General features: G+C 39.3%; 1 protein-coding gene across 2 annotated transcripts in view; it reads left to right on the forward strand.

Moving 5' to 3' along the window:
* The window catches only part of ZNF804A (zinc finger protein 804A), a 252375-nt gene that overhangs the window by 176533 nt on the left and 58137 nt on the right, over window positions 1-17705 (forward strand). The window contains exon 2 of one of the 2 annotated variants that reach the window (XM_038421986.2): window positions 6163-6306. In XM_038421986.2, coding sequence (XP_038277914.1) covers window positions 6163-6306 — 144 coding nt within the window. Of the gene's footprint in view, window positions 1-5197; window positions 6307-17705 lie in introns of those variants that run through there. The other variant, XM_043505447.1, reaches the window with a different exon arrangement.

Below are 17705 nucleotides of genomic sequence, written 5' to 3' on the forward strand. Positions count from 1 at the left end.
AAGTTGGCCCTACATTTTTAATTTTCCATCACTTGGGGATTTGGTCTTCCAGAATGACAGCATGGCACTAGTACATGGCTCATTAATAGGATGTTTTAAAAACTGTTTCTAATTACACCCCCATAGTTTTTCTTTCCACCTGAAGATGTACCTCTATATAAATGTCTATTTGGAGCTTTTATACTGTATATTAGTATCTTAGCAGAGGGAAAAGATTTTAATAGGAGTTGAGTGCTCAACAGCTCTCAGTATCAGGCCCACTATTTTAATTACAGTAGCCTATATAAATGTACACAAAGTTTTACAAAACACAGTAAGGTTCAGTAGGCTCAATTCCCAATGGCTTAAGTAAGAATAATTCCAATTACTTAAATATTGCATAATCAAGACCTGGTTGGTTAAGCCAGTAGGATCACTGTTAGCCCAACAAATCTGACTGGGTATACAGTCCAGCAAGAATCAAGAGAAGATTATGGAATGGTTTTGCTTTGTGTATCAAGTCTCAAAAGCAGGAGGTTACTCATAAACTGAAGCAAATGATGTGCCTGTGTGATACAAGAGTCCTAGGATAGCATACTGTGTAGGTCTGCTGCACTGCGGAAATCCTGGATGAGTTTTGTAGGTTCCTCTTTATGATGACATTGGAGGTCCCCAGGCTCAGAATGATCAAGAAATTCAATGTCCATGATTTGTCCATGATTCTTCTGACTCATAACTGACTTGACAAATATGGTCTATCCCAGGTAGTGTTTGGTTTTACATTTAAAGTGAGTCACACTCTGGATCTAGTGTTTGGAATGGGTCTGGTGCTGAAGTTATATAATTGGATAACTATAGTATTGTCATGTACTGATCATTATCTCTTCCTGTTTACTGTTCTCTATTTGTTTTAATGTTCTCCCAGAGAAGGCCAATTGAACTTCCCTTCAGAATGCTATATGAGACATGCACTGTCACGCAGATTGACTCTTGGTGCTTTGTTAAAAGTGGCAGATGTCAATTCTAGTCTGAACAGTTACAACACCAGAATTTTAAGAACATTTGCCATGGGTGTGTGGGAAATAAAGAAATGATCTTTTGCCTCCTCCACAATGTCTGAACACAGCAGAACAGTTCTAGGTGGTGGATAGGTTGGTTAATTTGAGCCTCCACCATTTGGAAATTGCTGCTTTCATATAAAATTGTTCTGGTTTGGATGGAAGGTACAGGACAAATTCTTGAGGAAACAGGCAAATTATCTTTTCTGCTTAGATTTCAGCTAGTGGTGCTTTTCAGGACAATGCCTCCTCCCTGGTCCCATGTCCCTGTTGGATAATAAAGTCATGAGATAGTGGGTCCCTTACTGTTTGAGATTATCAGTGCTGCTTTGTCTACGAGTAGGATTCCAGATAGTGTGAAAAAGTCAGGGTGAGGCCCCATTCAAGAAAATATCACATGACTATAATTACATCCTCCATTTTATGGGCAAAATCAAGAGTATGGTAGCCAAGCAGCTATGGCAATATCTGCAGTCTTCAGGTTTCCTTGATCCTGGTCAGTCTGGTTAAACTTGGGTATGACACTGAAACTAACTAATGACCATGGTCAGTGATCTCCTTAAGATGTGGAGCTGACCTTATTAAAATCAATGAATAATGTAATTAATATATTTAATTATGAAATTACTTTGCATTGCTCATTGCCTGATAGAGAGGGGGGAGCTTTAAAAATAATTAATCTTATTATTATAATTAATTTGGATTGTGTTAGTTCTACTTCTTACTTTATTCCTTTAAGTCCATCATATAGATGACACATTGCTTGCTTTCAAATCAATCAGTGAGAATGATATGTGCAGATATTTAGACAAAACCATTAAATTCACACAGTGATATCAATACAGATAGTAAGAATGGCATTACTAAATTGTACTTTTTATTTAGTGAAAGCTGCTTCTACACTTTTTCGTCATGAAGTACCTAAATTAATCTAAAAGAAATGAAAGAATTACTGTATTAATTGTGCCCACAGGTATTCCAGTTAATTGACTTTAGACAAAAGCCACTCTACAATTTTATCCTCTCTCCATTTTCCTTTGCAAAAGAATATTTTAAGCAGTATAACATTCCCTCATGTCAACATACATATTGTAAAGAACACACACTTTTCTAAATATAACGGATGGCTGGCAAATGACAATTCCATTTTGTGGCAACTTTTGAGGTTTCAAAATTTGTTTTACTCTACATTGGAATTAAAACAAAACATTTCTAATGCTTTTGCAAAACAAAATGGTGTCAAAATGTCCATTATCAGATCAAAAATGGCAGGCTTTTGATTCAGGTGACAAGAGATTCCATCCTGGACTTCAGAAACCTTCTCTTTTGAAAACTTAATTGAAATTGGTATGTCTACACAATACATTTTGGCTTTGAAAAAAACAACATATCTTACATTTAATTGAAAATGTTCCAATCAGCTTGTGACGGGTTGGGTCATCTGATGTACTGGGATTTCACTGAGCCTGCCTGCTCCACTAGGATGGGCTCCCTCTTCCTGTTTTGCTTAAATAGGCTCTCCGGCCTCTGGCAGCGCACACACAGAGTCCGCAAATAGCTCTCTAGGAGAAGACTCAGCTAGGAAATTGCCCAGCACTCAAGTGTAGCTCTCCTCTGGAAAGTACACCCAAAATAATAATATCTTGCACTGTAGAGAAATCCCTACAACTTAAGCTCATAAATTCACCCCCTCCCTCAGTGTGGAGAAAGATATGCACAACTTCTTGCCCCCTCCCTGCAGTTACAAATTGCACAAACTGGGTTTTATGATAAACAAAAACAAGTTTATTAATTATAAAAGGCAGATTGTAAGTGATTATAAGGGCTAGCAAACAGAACAAAGCAGATTACCAAGCAAATAAAACAAAACACACATACTAAGCTTAAAATCGTAAGGAGACTGGTAACAAGAAGTAATTCTCACCCTAAATGTTGTTTTAGGCAAGATTTTCTGTAGCTTAGAGTTCCAGTTATTTCTCTTTACAGACTAGACTCCTGTCTTAGTCTGGACTCAGCCCTTGCCTTTCCCACCGCTCAGTTCCTTTGTCTCTTCAGGTAATTTCAGCAGTCTTTCTTCTTGGGCAGGAAGACAATGGAGAAGAGTCCTGTTTGCCTTACTCCTCAGCCTTAAATAGAATTTACATAAGGCAGGAAGCCTTTGGTTACAATAGAAAAGTACCAGCAGTGTCCAAGGTGGTACTTTTTAACCAGGTGACATTATCACCTGATCTTGCAGTGTCAAAGCAACCATGAAACCAGGTTTATTTGCAATGACCACAGGAAGGAACTCCTGGAAGATGGGGGATCCACATCTTGGAAGACTCATTGTCTTTTTCCTAATGGCCAATTAAGGCTGATTGCTTCCTGTCTGGTGGACGTTTCCAAGTATAACCACAGTTGTAATGGTTACATAGTCAATATTCCTAACTCCAGAAATGATACATGTATACAAATTGGATAATCACATTCAGTAAATCATAAGCTTTCCAATTATATCTTACATGAGCCATCTTGCATGAAATATATCTTAGTTATGCCATATTCATATAAGCATATTTCTATAAATAATATGGAGCATCACATCACTCAGCTCTCTACTAACAATCTTACATGGCTAATTAAGAATTAGCCTTTGCCTACTATAGGCCTTTATCCTGCAAGATGCTGAGAACAGGGCACCCAGCACCTTGCGAGAGGTGCTCAGCACTTTCTAGGATCTAAGTACCAAGTGCGCAAAGAACATTTTAGGTGTAGGCACATAATAGACACTGACGGCCTGTTCTTGAAACGTGCTGAAACCACATTCCTTTACCTTTTTGCAGTCTTTGGATCTGGGCCAGGGGACAAAGCAATCTAAAATGTACACCCTCACCATGTACCCTTCCAATCTGTGATAACTTTGGGGCAGTTAGCTTCTCCCCTGCAAGCTGGTGGCCTACTTGCTCTCTCACTTATCTTGTTTCTTTGGGGATGCTAACAAAGTGAGTCAATTCCCCCACTCCTTTAATGCACAGAAAAATACCAAGCTCCTTGCCTTTTCCCATCGACTGACCACCTCCAATTCAACAGCAATAGGTCTCCAAACTTGGCTACTAGACACACTGCAGTGCTCGTGTTTACCTCATTCTAAGGCCAAGAGAAATCCCCAAATGTACCATGAAACCAGAAAATCCAGGCAGAATACCAGCCAAGCAATCCTATGCCCAGGTTAGTTAGAGTTAGTATGCCAGCTGATCGAGTCTGTTCTTCATGAAAAATGGGAAAGGTTTACAATAGTATTTGCACTGAGACATAAAACCAAGGGTTTTGATCATTTGAGGTCTTTCTAGACTTCTGAAGCTTTTCTTTAAAAGTAGTGATGTTTTCCTAGTGTTCTGGCCAGGTTTCATCTCTGGTTATTACATTCTGCCTACTTGGTTCCACTTACAGTCTCAACTAGATGTAGCTGCATCTTTACTTTTGCTATATATTGTTGTGTAGAAATTGCAGTGTATTTTTAAAAATTACATAACGTATTTCAATGGTAGTAATCCCTGTATAATGACTGGTATGAGTCTAAACACTAAGGCTGCGTAAGATTTGTGGTGGCATCTGTTACGATGCATTGACTCTGCCAAGTATAATTGCAAAGTAAACTTCATATCAGTTATAGTGTCCCCAATTTTCTCACTCTTATGATAAGTAGTACTTTATTCCAGAAGCAGTACCATTGACATCAATGAGGATATTCAAGAAATTAGGTGCTATTCCATGTGAGTAAAAGTAACATAATCTGGCTCAGTATTTAATTTGTAAAGGGCTTTGTGATCCTCAAATGGAGTGTTATAAAAATGAAAGATATCATCATCATGGTGTGTCACTGTTCCTGTCTTGCATATTCTTGTACTTGCACATTTCCCTCTAAATGGTCTTACACAACATTCTAGAGCTATAATAATGCTCTGATTTCACAAATCTCTCCACCCCTTTATTTTGCACCTCCCCTCCTAATCAAGCAAAACTGGATGTGAATCCCTTTGGAGACCACCACCACAACTCCAGATCAGCTCACGAAAGCTTATGCTCTAATAAATTTGTTAGTCTCTAAAGTGCCACAAGTACTCCTTTTCTTTTTGCGAATACAGACTAACACGGCTGCTACTCTGTCATAGAAACTAAAGTTGGTTTAAGAAGCCTCATACTGATGGAAATTTCCAAATATTTAACCAGACAAATGTATTCTTTCCTCAATGTATGCACTTGGAGTAATTAACTTTTATAACAATTGGAATGTTAGGGCCCAATTCTGATCTCACACACAGTGCTACAAATTGGGAGTAATACCACTGAAGTCAATGGAGTTACCCTGATGTCAGACTGATCTGTGATCAGAATCAGACACTGACTATGGTCTTCAAGAAAAAGCCATACTATTGTCAATGTATCTAGGAAAGAAAACTTCAAATAGGAATTTATAGAATTTATTCTCCAATAATAAACAAGATAATTTTTAATCCTGATTCTTTGCAAGAGGTTAATATATGAATGACAAGCAAGAGCTGTATTTCCTTTTTTACAGATGACAAATAACAAATTGAGGGGAAAAAATCATTAAACCTCTATCACAGAAATGATCCTTTAATTTATCTATCTGTGTATATTTTCAGATAGGTCATTCTAAGGGTGTTTTTATTATTTTTCATTTTGTATCATATCATTCTTTGGAACTGTCCTGTAACCAGAGTAGATTAGTGATTTTTTTTTTGTCTTCATGCTTATTCTGGTTAGGTACACTATACACTGAGCATTTTAAGCATTGGTTATTTGACAGGAATTAACATTAACGTGATCTTAGGCATGATAAATATTTGGCCTTTTTGGACAGAACGTTAAACAAATTGCTTCTCTAGACTTGTATCTGTCAGATACCCAAAAGTGGCCTTCATTTGTGCAGCAAATTGCAATGTGCACAACTGTGTGCCTCTCACCTGATACAGAAAAATATGTGCAGTGTGACCTGGTAAATATGTGCAAGCTTTTAGTTATGGCAGTATCAATGTGGACCAATATGATTAAAGTGAAGAGCACAAATGCAGTTTCTAGCATCAGAGGGACAACTGAAGTTCTGCTGGTTTTTTTTTTCCAGGATTATGCTGAAAAGGAGAACACAATAGCAAAAGCCCTGGAAGACCTTAAGGCCAATTTCTACTGTGAACTCTGTGACAAACAGTACTACAAACACCAGGAGTTTGACAATCACATCAACTCATATGACCATGCTCACAAACAGGTAAGAGGAATCTGGTAGATATGTAGTCATTCCAGGTGGCATTTTCAAAGCCACATACAGGATTTGGACACCCAGGATGATTCCCTGGCCCTGCAGAAGTCAATGGGAGTTTGACCATTTACTTCAGTAGGCAGAATTTCACCACCAATTTTCATAAAAATTAATGAGGAACTGGGTGTCCAAATCCCTGAGGTGATTGAAAATCTTAGGCTTCAACTATGTCCATAGTTAGTAATCCCTAGAACTGAGAAATGAAATGTGCAGTTTGCTTAGAAATAAGTCTTAAAAGATGTTTTGACAAGAGAACCTCCAAGATGATCTGACTGTGAGAGAAAATACCCAGGTCTACGGGAACTGTGAGCATTCTAAAAGGGAATGGAAGCATGGAGTTATGAAACGTACCCAGGAAAAAAACATAAGTGGTTCTCAGTTTCTCAGTAGTTTGGCATATAAATAAATATTGTAGTCTATTAGTTAAATGTGCCCTGGGAAACAGTTCTTACCAAAGATGCAGATAGGAAATTCTCATAAGAGTTGATTCTACAGGATTGGGGAATTTATTGCTAAGTTTTCTTTTACCCCAATTACATTTCTCAAATGAATTATAATCGTGGTTTTTTTAATGGATCAATGATAAAAATATAAATATGAAGAATACACAGGTTTTGACTCATAGCTAGCTATGAGCTAAGTCTGAACTCTGAAATGCACATATTTGTGTTTTCAATACTAACCTTCTCTAAAATACTGCATGCCACTTTGATTATTTATGTTGCTACAGGGAATACTGAATTCATAGTGAGAAGCAAGGCAGTGGTGTCACCGGACCATAGGAACTGTGTTACAGGACAGGACCATTAGTCTATCTAATCAAGTATCCTGTCTCTGACAGTGATCAGAACTGTATGCTTCAGAGTAAGGTGTAAAATGATATTTTAGATATTATTTCCTTATTCGTAGTTTCAGTTGGATAGTTTTATTTGATGACTTTGATTCTTGAGCTAGAAAGTACATAAAGAGTGTATTGTAGGTATCACTACACCAAATGTAATGCTGAGTCTCCTATGTTGCTTGCAAGTTTTCAAAACATTTATCTGTATTGTACTCTCATGGACCTCTTTGTGCCACTTGCACCAACATCTAACACCACCACAGTCTCCAGAATGATAGTTGCCCTGCCTTTTTTTTCCTCCAAAGCATCTTCCTAGGACACATCATTTCTCTCTTTCTCATCACTAGCAGGCATAAACACTACATTTTTAATTAGGTAGTATACAAATTACTCTATCAGCCCTTAAAGGTTTATAATTAGAGTTTATGCAGAAACCTACAGAGATCCAGCATCTTATTCACAAAACCCTCCTGTTAAAGGCAGGAGAGAAAGATACTTTAAATGAGAAACTAATTTTGTTTTTTTTGTAACACCATCCTGTAGTCATTTGTTGGCAGAGTTTCAAAAATTGGGTCACAACTAACTGTTCTGCATTTTTATTTCGGCAACTTAGATGTGCAGAATACCTGGAAACTCATAAGAATGATGGTGGAAACACGAAAATAACTGTAGAAGCTTTGGCTATGTGCAATGAATTTCCCTTTTGGAATTTAGTGTCGCCTACTTAAATCCCATGTATATTCTTTCATTATGAGCAACATGAATCAAGTCATTCCAGTAGAACAATATATAGTATTAAAAGTAATCTATACGGGTGTGATTTTTTTTAAAATAAAAAGCAAACTTATTAAAAGACAATGGGTTAAATCTCCTGTGAACTTTAGATAAGACACAAACATAATGAATATAGATCTTCCTCTTAGGGCAGGATTTTCTCAGTCTCTCCTTCATAGGATTTATATCTTCATTGGCCTCTGCCAGACAGGATTCTAAGGCGGACAGAGCATTGAGCCAAACTTTATGGTAGTTTCTGTGTTCCTATGATCCTAAATTTAACTTGTCAGGTTTTTTAAAACAGTTTTCATAAAATAAGCTGATCCTAACTTCAGGAAAAAAGGAAGACTGAGACTCAAAAGGGACTGTCACTGACTCCATACAGAGTTCTCTGTCCCCAGCAGGGACAGAACAAGCCAACTCACAGCACTCTCAGTCTCTGCCAAATTTTTAAAGCAAAGAGGATTCAGCAAAGACTGCAGCATTTGGTCTTTTCTCTATTAGTTGAAGATGGGATGAGAAGACAGTGTTTTAGATCCCAGAGGTCAGAAGTGAAGCTGAATAAAGACTAGTGTTCAAGTTAATATTTGTATGTATTTATTTGTTTTGCAATGGTGTTCAAAATGTGCTAGGCACTATACCTATATATGGAAAGGAATAGCCCTCATGAAATTTCAGCCCAAAACAGGGGATATTTTGTAAGGCCAGCTGATCATGTGAGATTTCTGTCTGCATCCAAATAACGACCAGAAACTAGTCCCCTTCACATTTTGGATCAACTGTGAATACAATACCCTACTCGTAGGGATTCAGATGCATATTTGCAGTCTGAGTCCATCTGTAGAACAAAGTGCGTCCAAACAAAGTGATAATTCTCTGTACTAACACTGGCAAATTAGGATATTATTCCTGAAATAATAGTAATAAATAACATTTACCCCTTATATCATGATTTTCATCTGTCGATGTCAAATTGTCTTACAAAGTTGGGTAAGCATCACAATCCCCTTGAAGTCAGAGGTTGTGTGTGCTCAGCACCGCTGAAATTCAGACCACTTATACACCTGCCTAACTATAGCATCGCTAACTTGGGAATCTGTTGTGTCAGGCTCCGATATGGTGAATTTTCTGATTTTTCCCCAAGTTTTTGAAAGAGACAAGATTCTTTTTGCATTTTTAATACATTCTGCCTGTCAGTGCCCTCTTCAGACATACCTAGTGAACTGCACTGACTTTGCCCCCCAAAATTTTCCATCTTCATGCTAAGAATCAGAGATTTTTTTTGCCCCTGGATTTTTTTTCCAACCCTCTCCCCTCTACCTTCCTTTCTGTCTGTCAAGGACAGAAAATTCTGGGGAGAATGTTGATACAGCCTGGGAATTCTCCTTCTCTAACAGTAGAGCCTTAGCTGTGCCACTGCTTCAGCAGGTGAATTAAGCCTAACTGGAAAATCAAAGCACTCCCATGCCTATATTCAGCTGTATGCTCTGGCAGGCGGGTCTTTCCCCCCTCAGCTTCCATGAAGTCATTTTTTGTGGATTCCACTCAGCAGGCACCTAATAGTCATTTCACCAGGCCAGTTCTTTCTCCTTCTCTTCTCTTTCTGCTCCAACAGCCTGGGAACCACTTGTCTAACTATTCTCTCATTGCCTCTCCCACAAGACAAAGTTTCTGGACTTTATTATGTTCGTAATCCATATGGAGAAGTTAGATAAAAACATAAATGCTCCTGGTTGCTACATAACACTACTTTATTTCTCAGTCCAGAATGATAACCCACAAGAACCCCAAAACAGACATAAAGCAGGCTGGTCCCTAAAAACAGAGAGGCCCAACTCATCCCCACCTTATTCTAAACTGGCTGCAGAACTGACTCAGCTGACCCAGATCACGTGAATTCCTTCAGAGACCCCTATCCTGCAAGCTGGACCAGGAAATCTCGCACATGTAAAGTGGTAGCTTGTCATTTTTTTAACCAGTTTCCAATATACCACAGACTGCAGAGCAACTATCTATAATCCCAGTGCCATCAAGATCAAATGCTATCTGGATGATCTACCGGTGATAGCACAATGATGCTACAAAGAGACAGCTTCCCAAACCATCAAATTCCTAGGGTATGGTAGTCTCATGGTGAACCATCAGAAGATTGCCCTTATCCCATGTCAGGAACTGTTATAGCCGGACATTATCGAAGTAGGATGTTCTTTAAGACTTGCTACTTTCCAGCAGTTTATAGCCAGATGGAGCAGCATGATAGAGAATAATAAAACTATTTCCTTATCTGTAATTTTGTCCTCTTTGAATGGGAGCCTTACTGCTTTGTCAAGACCTGCTCTGATTTCTTGTGTTTGACAAGTCTGAATATCTGGCTTTATGATCATGGTAAGGGATCTTTCTCTTCAGGTGGGAGAGAGAGACATCAGAGCTTACTTTATTTCACACCTTTTTTTCTTGAGGTTCAGGCTGTTGCCTCAAAATCTAATTTATTTTAGTGTTTTCTTGTTCTTAGCTTTGACCACAAGACCTGGGGAGTAACATCAGTACAGTTCACCAGTGCATCTGTAAAGGGTGCTTACAAGAAGTGTGTCCGGGGAAACAAATTTCCTGCCTCAGGGACTTGAAAAAGAAAAAAACCAAAACACCACGCAGTTCCAAGTGCAAGGGAACAGCATCAGATTCCCATTCAGAGACGACAAAATCAGAGCTAAGGACGCTAAGCATTATCATTTAGCTCACTGTTTGACAGTGTGGGCCTAAATAGCTTGCCCAAGGTCCATGGCACTCTTCAAACTCCTGGTCTACTACTCAAACCATAGGATCCCCCTGTCTCTCATCTGTTGATAAAGAAGCATAGGATGAATACAGTGTTTGTTACTGAATCTTTTCTTTTTTTCTTTTGGTCACATCAAATTAAAACTTCAGTAAAGGTGATCCTCGATTTACACATATTAAAAAAATACTTGCTTCAAGTATAGGGATATCTGCCTTATCTCTTCTGACATAGAAAATAGTGATTACATTATTTTAGTGGATTGTGGAGACTCTGGAGGTATTTCTGTCTGGGCAACTGTCAACAATGTTACCTATAACTTTCTGACATGAGGAAAAAATGGGAATTCCTGTCGGTTCCTCAGAACACTTCAGTGTTGGGACCAGCAGATGAATATACAGTATATGGCAATAAATGACCTTCATCTAACAGCCCGTGAGAGTCAGCACAGTGCAGTGTTTTGTTTTGTTGGTGAGGAAAGCCAGATCACACAAGGTCTCCTGCATCAGTTGTTCCTTGAGGGATTTTTGTTTCCACAAGAACAAAGTGATTTTATTTCTGAATTTGAAAGCCTGCAGCTCCGTCCTGGAACCTCTGACTAACCACCTGACACCACAGAAGCTTATCTGATCTTAGTTTTCCTCTGCCTCCAGAAATGCTTTTTCAGTATCAGGACAACACAAAACAAATAAAAAAGAACCACACCAAGATGTGGATGAAAAGTAAAATAACAGAGCTAATGCCAAAGAGAGTTTAATCATGCAGCTAGAGACATTCAACTACAGTCATGTGAGAGCAACTCAGGCACAAAATGGTCCCGTTAAAGTCAGAGGCCATTCCTCAACATATGGCTCACTGAATGAAGATCACCCCTCCTTATATAATTAAACTAGTTGTGTGCAAGGACCTAAGCAGGAATTGTAGGGCAAGAAATGCCTGTGGTCTGCAGTAGCAGGTGTTGCACCCCACTCCACTTCACATGTGTGAAGATTTGTTGCCATTAGCTATGCATAATCATGGATCCTCTGGCTTCTCCCTTCCTCTCAACATTATCTTCTCTGCACTGGCCTTCTGAGATACTGCATTCTGATTATAGAGAATACCTATAATATAGCCAATCAGAAAGCAGTCTGCTCGTATTTGGGTGTTTATAACATCACAAACTTCTTCTGAACTAGCACATAACAAATAATTGAAGAAGAAGGGTGAAAATGAGATCAGTTTTACAAAACCCCAATTTTACTAAGGTTTCAGATGACCCCCCCAACACATTTTAAACTTAAGGTTATGTGCACCGACATAGGAAACAAATGTACGGCAGCCGATAATACAGTGGTGAATGTTAACATGGTGACCACTGTTAGCATCTATGTGGCCAATTGTCTAATTCCTTAAACAATGTAAAAACAAAAACCACCAAACCTTGCAGTCATCTTTTAAGCTTCTTTTAAAAAAAATCACAATGTGTGGATATTTTGTCTCTTTCTGAAAATAAATAAATAAATATCCTCATCCATCATAGTGGATTCTTTCTTCTGCCATTCACAACATCCAAATATCATTGCTCTGAGAAGAAACTATGCTGTTTGAAAGGGATAACGAACAGCACAGCCCGAATTAACTCTACTTGAAACAAAACATGCTGTGTGTCTCCACTTTTCCATAACCAAAGGTTCTTTTAAAAAAAAGAAACAACACTTTTGAACAAAGAGGGTGATGAACAAAGTGTCTGTCACAGGATGCATACCCATTAAGGATACATATGAGATTAAAGGTATTCCCCTGTTCTAAGTAAGTTAACTAGAGCTATTGTGACCTTGCCGGCTTTCCGAAGGGAAATTCCCCATCAAGATCCATTCAAGAGAATGACCTGGAGCTCAGACTATATCTATTATAAATCAGAAAATGCAAATGGATATGTGGTTGTCAGCAGAGACAGCATTTGGGGCAAAACAGCCATAAGCAGTGGTGTGTTGGAATCTGATCTTTCTGTTATGATATCTCACTGCTTTTTAATCCCTGTAACCTCAAAATGACAGAGGCAACATATCAGAAATAGGAATTTTGCTTTGAAATTGACAATATTTTTTTCTGTTACCTTTGCTGCACAAGATTAAAAACAAAACAATCTCACAGTATATTTAGGGGTGATAAAACAAACCTCTATAAAATGTATTGTAATGAATCTACTGAGCATGAATAGGGCATTGCAATCAATCTGCTGACCATGAATTTGCTGCTGTTCTTCTGGGTCCTGACTGGAGGACGATAGTAGGGTGACCCGATGTCCCAATTTTATAGGGACAGTACCGATATTCAGGGCTTTTTCTTATATAGGCGGCTATTGCCCCTCACCCCCGTCCTGATCTTTCACATTTGCTATCTGGTCACCCTAGATGACAGACATGGACAAAGGTTCTATGTCAATGGGGAGGGAAATTTGAGATCTAGAGGGACAGTGACAAAGGCAGCTGTACCTGATGGCTGCTCCAGGTGATGGGACTGGGTCTCTGGGGCAGTGTACAGTTGAGTTAATCTTGGATTAAGAATAATGGGATTTATGTACATCATATAGATAAGAACATGTATGTAGTGTAAATAAACATATACCAGACTACTTTCCATAGCATAAATGTCTAACAATGGAAACTGGCCTGCTGCAAAGCCCTAAAATCAACCACTTCTTGTCCGAAGACTAACAATATTTTATATTACTTTTTTCATGTCTGTCTATTCAAGATATGTCACATTCATATTACTGTCATAGGATCAGTCTAAGGCATAGGCAGCAAATTGTCTTGAGAGTGTTGTCATTGCCACAAAATACTGACTAGCTATTACTCACAATACCTTGGAACACTTGGCTTTTAAAATGTTTAAATGTTGTCCTATATTATAGCAGCAAACTGGAACCGGGCCGTGTTCAAAGAGAAACCTTAAAAGCTTCATAAGACTCCCAAGATCTCTTTCACATACAAAATAAATCCAAGGCTGTAGACACAAGATAGCAGACCAGAGTTCGGCGACCCCATAAAGGTGGGGTTCCATTTGGCCACCTTTTTTATAAAGTGAGGATGTTGAACTTCTTTCACTTCCCTTTTATATCTTGCTCCTCCTGGTTCTGTTACATACATCCTGCTTTACCTTCACTCTGTGGAGATCCAGGTCTCCTGTAACTCGGTGAGGGAGCAGGCTGAGGCAGAGCCAAGGATGGCTATTGTCTGCAGCATCATTCTCTTAAAGACATAAAGAATCCCAATGCACTTGAATTCTGACTTATTCATCATTAGCTTTTGCTGGGCCACTACTGAACTCTGAAATCTGCTTAAAAAAGAGGAGTGGGATCAGAAGACACAGAAGATATGGCAAGAGTTGGGCTGCTGTTGAAGACTCTGTGGGCCATGAAGCAGATCAGTGGCACATAGCTTCTGCACAGATGGCTCTTGGCCCAGTAGGTTCTCTACGAAATGAGAATTTCAGTGTCAAAGTCCCTGCCCCTTCTGCAGCAGGTGGGGAAAAACCCTATCTCCCAGTGGAATTATCAGGCAGAAACCACACAAATGGAGTGGAAACATCGATTTTTCCATTCTCCTACATGGAAATAATATAGCTCCTGTCTCTTGGTAGATTTGGCTTACAGAAATCAGGGATGGAAAATATCTGTGGCATCATCCTGTCCAATCCATTTCCTGCCAATGCAAAATACGTCTCTGCAGCTTATTCTGGTGCACTTCATCTCCTCTAGTTTTAAATTACTTAAGTGATGGGGCTTCCACTACTTCCCTTGAGTTCCTGCAATCAAACAAGCAGAAAACTAGTTTTCAGATAGGGAGCAAATTTATATTGCTTCTTTTAGTTTGCTAATCACATTAGAGCACAGTGATATTTCTCATTTCTGTGTCTCCTGATGTGCAAGCAATCTTGACTCTCTTAATGTTAATTAAACATGGACTGAGATTTAAAAGCTTTTATTTAAATTGAACCATAGGTAGCTCTCCCTCACTGTTGAAAATCACTTTGGCAGTTTTTCCTATATATTTTTTCTACAGAAGGAGCTGTTTTTCTTTATTACCCATGTAATGTTAAATTCAAATGGCAGCTACTATATATATATATATATATATATATATATATATATATATATAGGGCAGCACAGCATGGGAAGGAGGTGGAGAAAGAAATGTGGAGAAAGAAAGCCCTCTGTGGAGAAAGAAATGTTCCGGACTATTTTGAAAAGCTGGACAAGCACAAGTCCATGGGGCCAGATACGCTGCATCCGAGAGTACTAAAGGAGTTGGTGGATGTGATTGCAGAGCCATTGGCCATTATCTTTGAAAACTCATGGCAATCGGGGGAGGTCCCGGACGACTGTAAAAAGGCTAATGTAGTGCCCATCTTTAAAAAGGGAAGAAGGAGGATCTGAGGAACTACAGGCCAGTCAGCTTCACCTCAGTCCCTGGAAAAATCATGGAGCAGGAATCAATTCTGATGCACTTAGAGAAGAGGAAAGTGATCAGGAACAATCAGCATGGATTCACCAAGGGCAAGTCATGCCTGACTAATCTAACTGCCTTCTATGATGAGATAACTGGCTCTGTGGATGAGGGAAAAGCAGTGGATGTGTTGTTCCTTGACTTTAGCAAAGCTTTTGATACAGTCTCCCACAGTATTCTTGCCAGCAAGTTAAAGAAGTATGGGCTGGATGAATGGACTATAAGGTGGATAGAAAGCTGGCTAGATCGTTGGGCTCAACAGGTAGTGATTCATGGCTCCATGGTCTAGTTGGCAGCTGGTATTAAGCGGAGTGCCCCAAGGGTCAGTCCTGGGGTAGGTTTTGTTCAATATCTTCATTAATGATCTGGAGGATGGCATGGATTGCACCCTCAGCAATTTTGCAGATGACACTAAACTGGGAGGGGTGGTGGATACGCTGGAGGGTAGAGATAGGATACAGAGGGACCTAGACCTAGGCAAATTAGAGGATTGGGCCAAAAGAAATCTGATGAGGTTCAACAAAGACAAGTGCAGAGTCCTGCACTTAGGATGGAAGAATCCCATGCACCGCTACAGACTAAAGACCAAATGGCTAGGCAGCAGTTCTGCAGAAAAGGACCTAGGGGTTACAGTGGACAAGAAGCTGGATATGAGTCAATGGTGTCCCCTTGTTTCCAAGAAGGCTAACGGCATTTTCGGCTGTATAAGTAGGGTCATTGCCAGCAGATTGAGGGTCATCATTGTTCCCCTCTACTCAACATTGGTGAGGCCTCATCTGGAGTACTGCTTCCAGTTTTGAGCCCCACACTACAAGAAGGATGTGGAAAAATGATAAGGAGACTGGAACACATGATTTATGAGGAGAGGCTGAGGAAACTGGGATTGTTTAGTCTGCAGAAGAGAAGAATGAGGGGGGATTTGATAGCTGCTTTCAACTACCTGAAAGGGGGTTCCAAAGAGGATGGATCTAGACTGTTCTCAGTCGTAGCAGATGACAGAACAAGGAGTAATGGTCTCAAGTTACAGTGGGGGAGGTTTAGATTGGATATTAGGAAAAACTTTTTCATAGGAGGGTGGTGAAGCACTGGAATGCCAGGTTTCAGAGTAGCAGCCGTGTAAGTCTGTATCTGCAAAAAGATAAGGAGTATTTGTGGCACCTTAGAGACTAACAAATTTATTTGAGCATAAGCATTTGTGAGCTACAGCTCACTTCATCGGATTCATGCAGTGGAAAATACAGTAGGGGGATTTTATGTACACAGAGAACATGATACAATGGGTGTTACCATACACACTGTCATGAGAGTGATCAGGTAAGGTGAGCTATTACCAGGAGGAGAGAAAAAAAACCTTTTGTAGTGATAATCAAGGTGGGCCATTTCCAGCAGTTGACAAGAATGTGTGAGGAACAGTAGTGCGGAAAAATAAACATGGGGAAATAGTTTTACTTTGTGTAATGACCCATCCACTCCCAGTCTTTATTCAAGCCTAATTTAATGGTGTCCAGTTTGCAAATTAATTCCAATTCAGCAGTCTCTCATTGGAGTCTGGTTTTGAAGTTTCTTTGTTGTAATATTGTGACTTTTAGGTCTGTAATCAAGTGACCAGAGAGTTTGAAGTGTTCTCCGACTGGTTTTGAATGTTATAATTCTTAATGTCTGATTTGTGTCCATTTATTCTTTTACATAGAGACTGTCCAGTTTGGCCAATGTACATGGCAGAGGGGCATTGCTGGCATATGATGGCATGATGGCATATATCACATTGGTAGATGTGCAGGTGAACGAGCCTCTGATAGTGTGGCTGATGTGATTAGGCCCTATGATGGTGTCCCCTGAATAGATATGTGGACATAGTTGGCAATGGGCTTTGTTGCACTGGAATGCGTTACCTAGGGAGGTGGTTTGAGGTTTTTAAGGTCAGGCTTGACAAATCCCTGGCCGGGATGATTTAGTTCGGGATTGGTCCTGCTTTGAGCAGGGGGTTAGACTAGATGACCTCCTGAGGTCCCTTCCAACCCTGATGTTCTGTGATTGTATGATATATAAGTTTTATGATTTATAAGTCTTTATGATTTTTAAATATAGCTTTTGATGTATTAACATCAGTAGTTACAATTATAAGGAGTATTATCAAGTTTGAGCATGTTCATTATGTACTTCCACTACACAATTTCTGATCTGTAGTGTTTGAAAGGGATAGAAATGTTCCAGTAGAACTCTGTTATTTCTTCCTTTCACTCCATTTAAAAAAATGCTGACATTGCTGTTCCTGGGAGAAAAGCAAGATTGCCAAACGACAGCACAGCACTGGACCATGAAGAAGGTGAGGCACAGAAATCAAGATCACCACTCTGCTAAAATGTAAGGATGTGACCAGAGCACAAAGTCAGAAAGAGAATTCCAAGTATGAGTTAATTTTAGAGATACTAGGCTAACAGACATGACTTTTTTTGGAAATTGGCCT

This window comes from Dermochelys coriacea, chromosome 11 (genome assembly GCF_009764565.3).
Source record: "Dermochelys coriacea isolate rDerCor1 chromosome 11, rDerCor1.pri.v4, whole genome shotgun sequence".
In the NCBI taxonomy this organism is placed as follows: Eukaryota; Metazoa; Chordata; order Testudines; family Dermochelyidae; genus Dermochelys; species Dermochelys coriacea.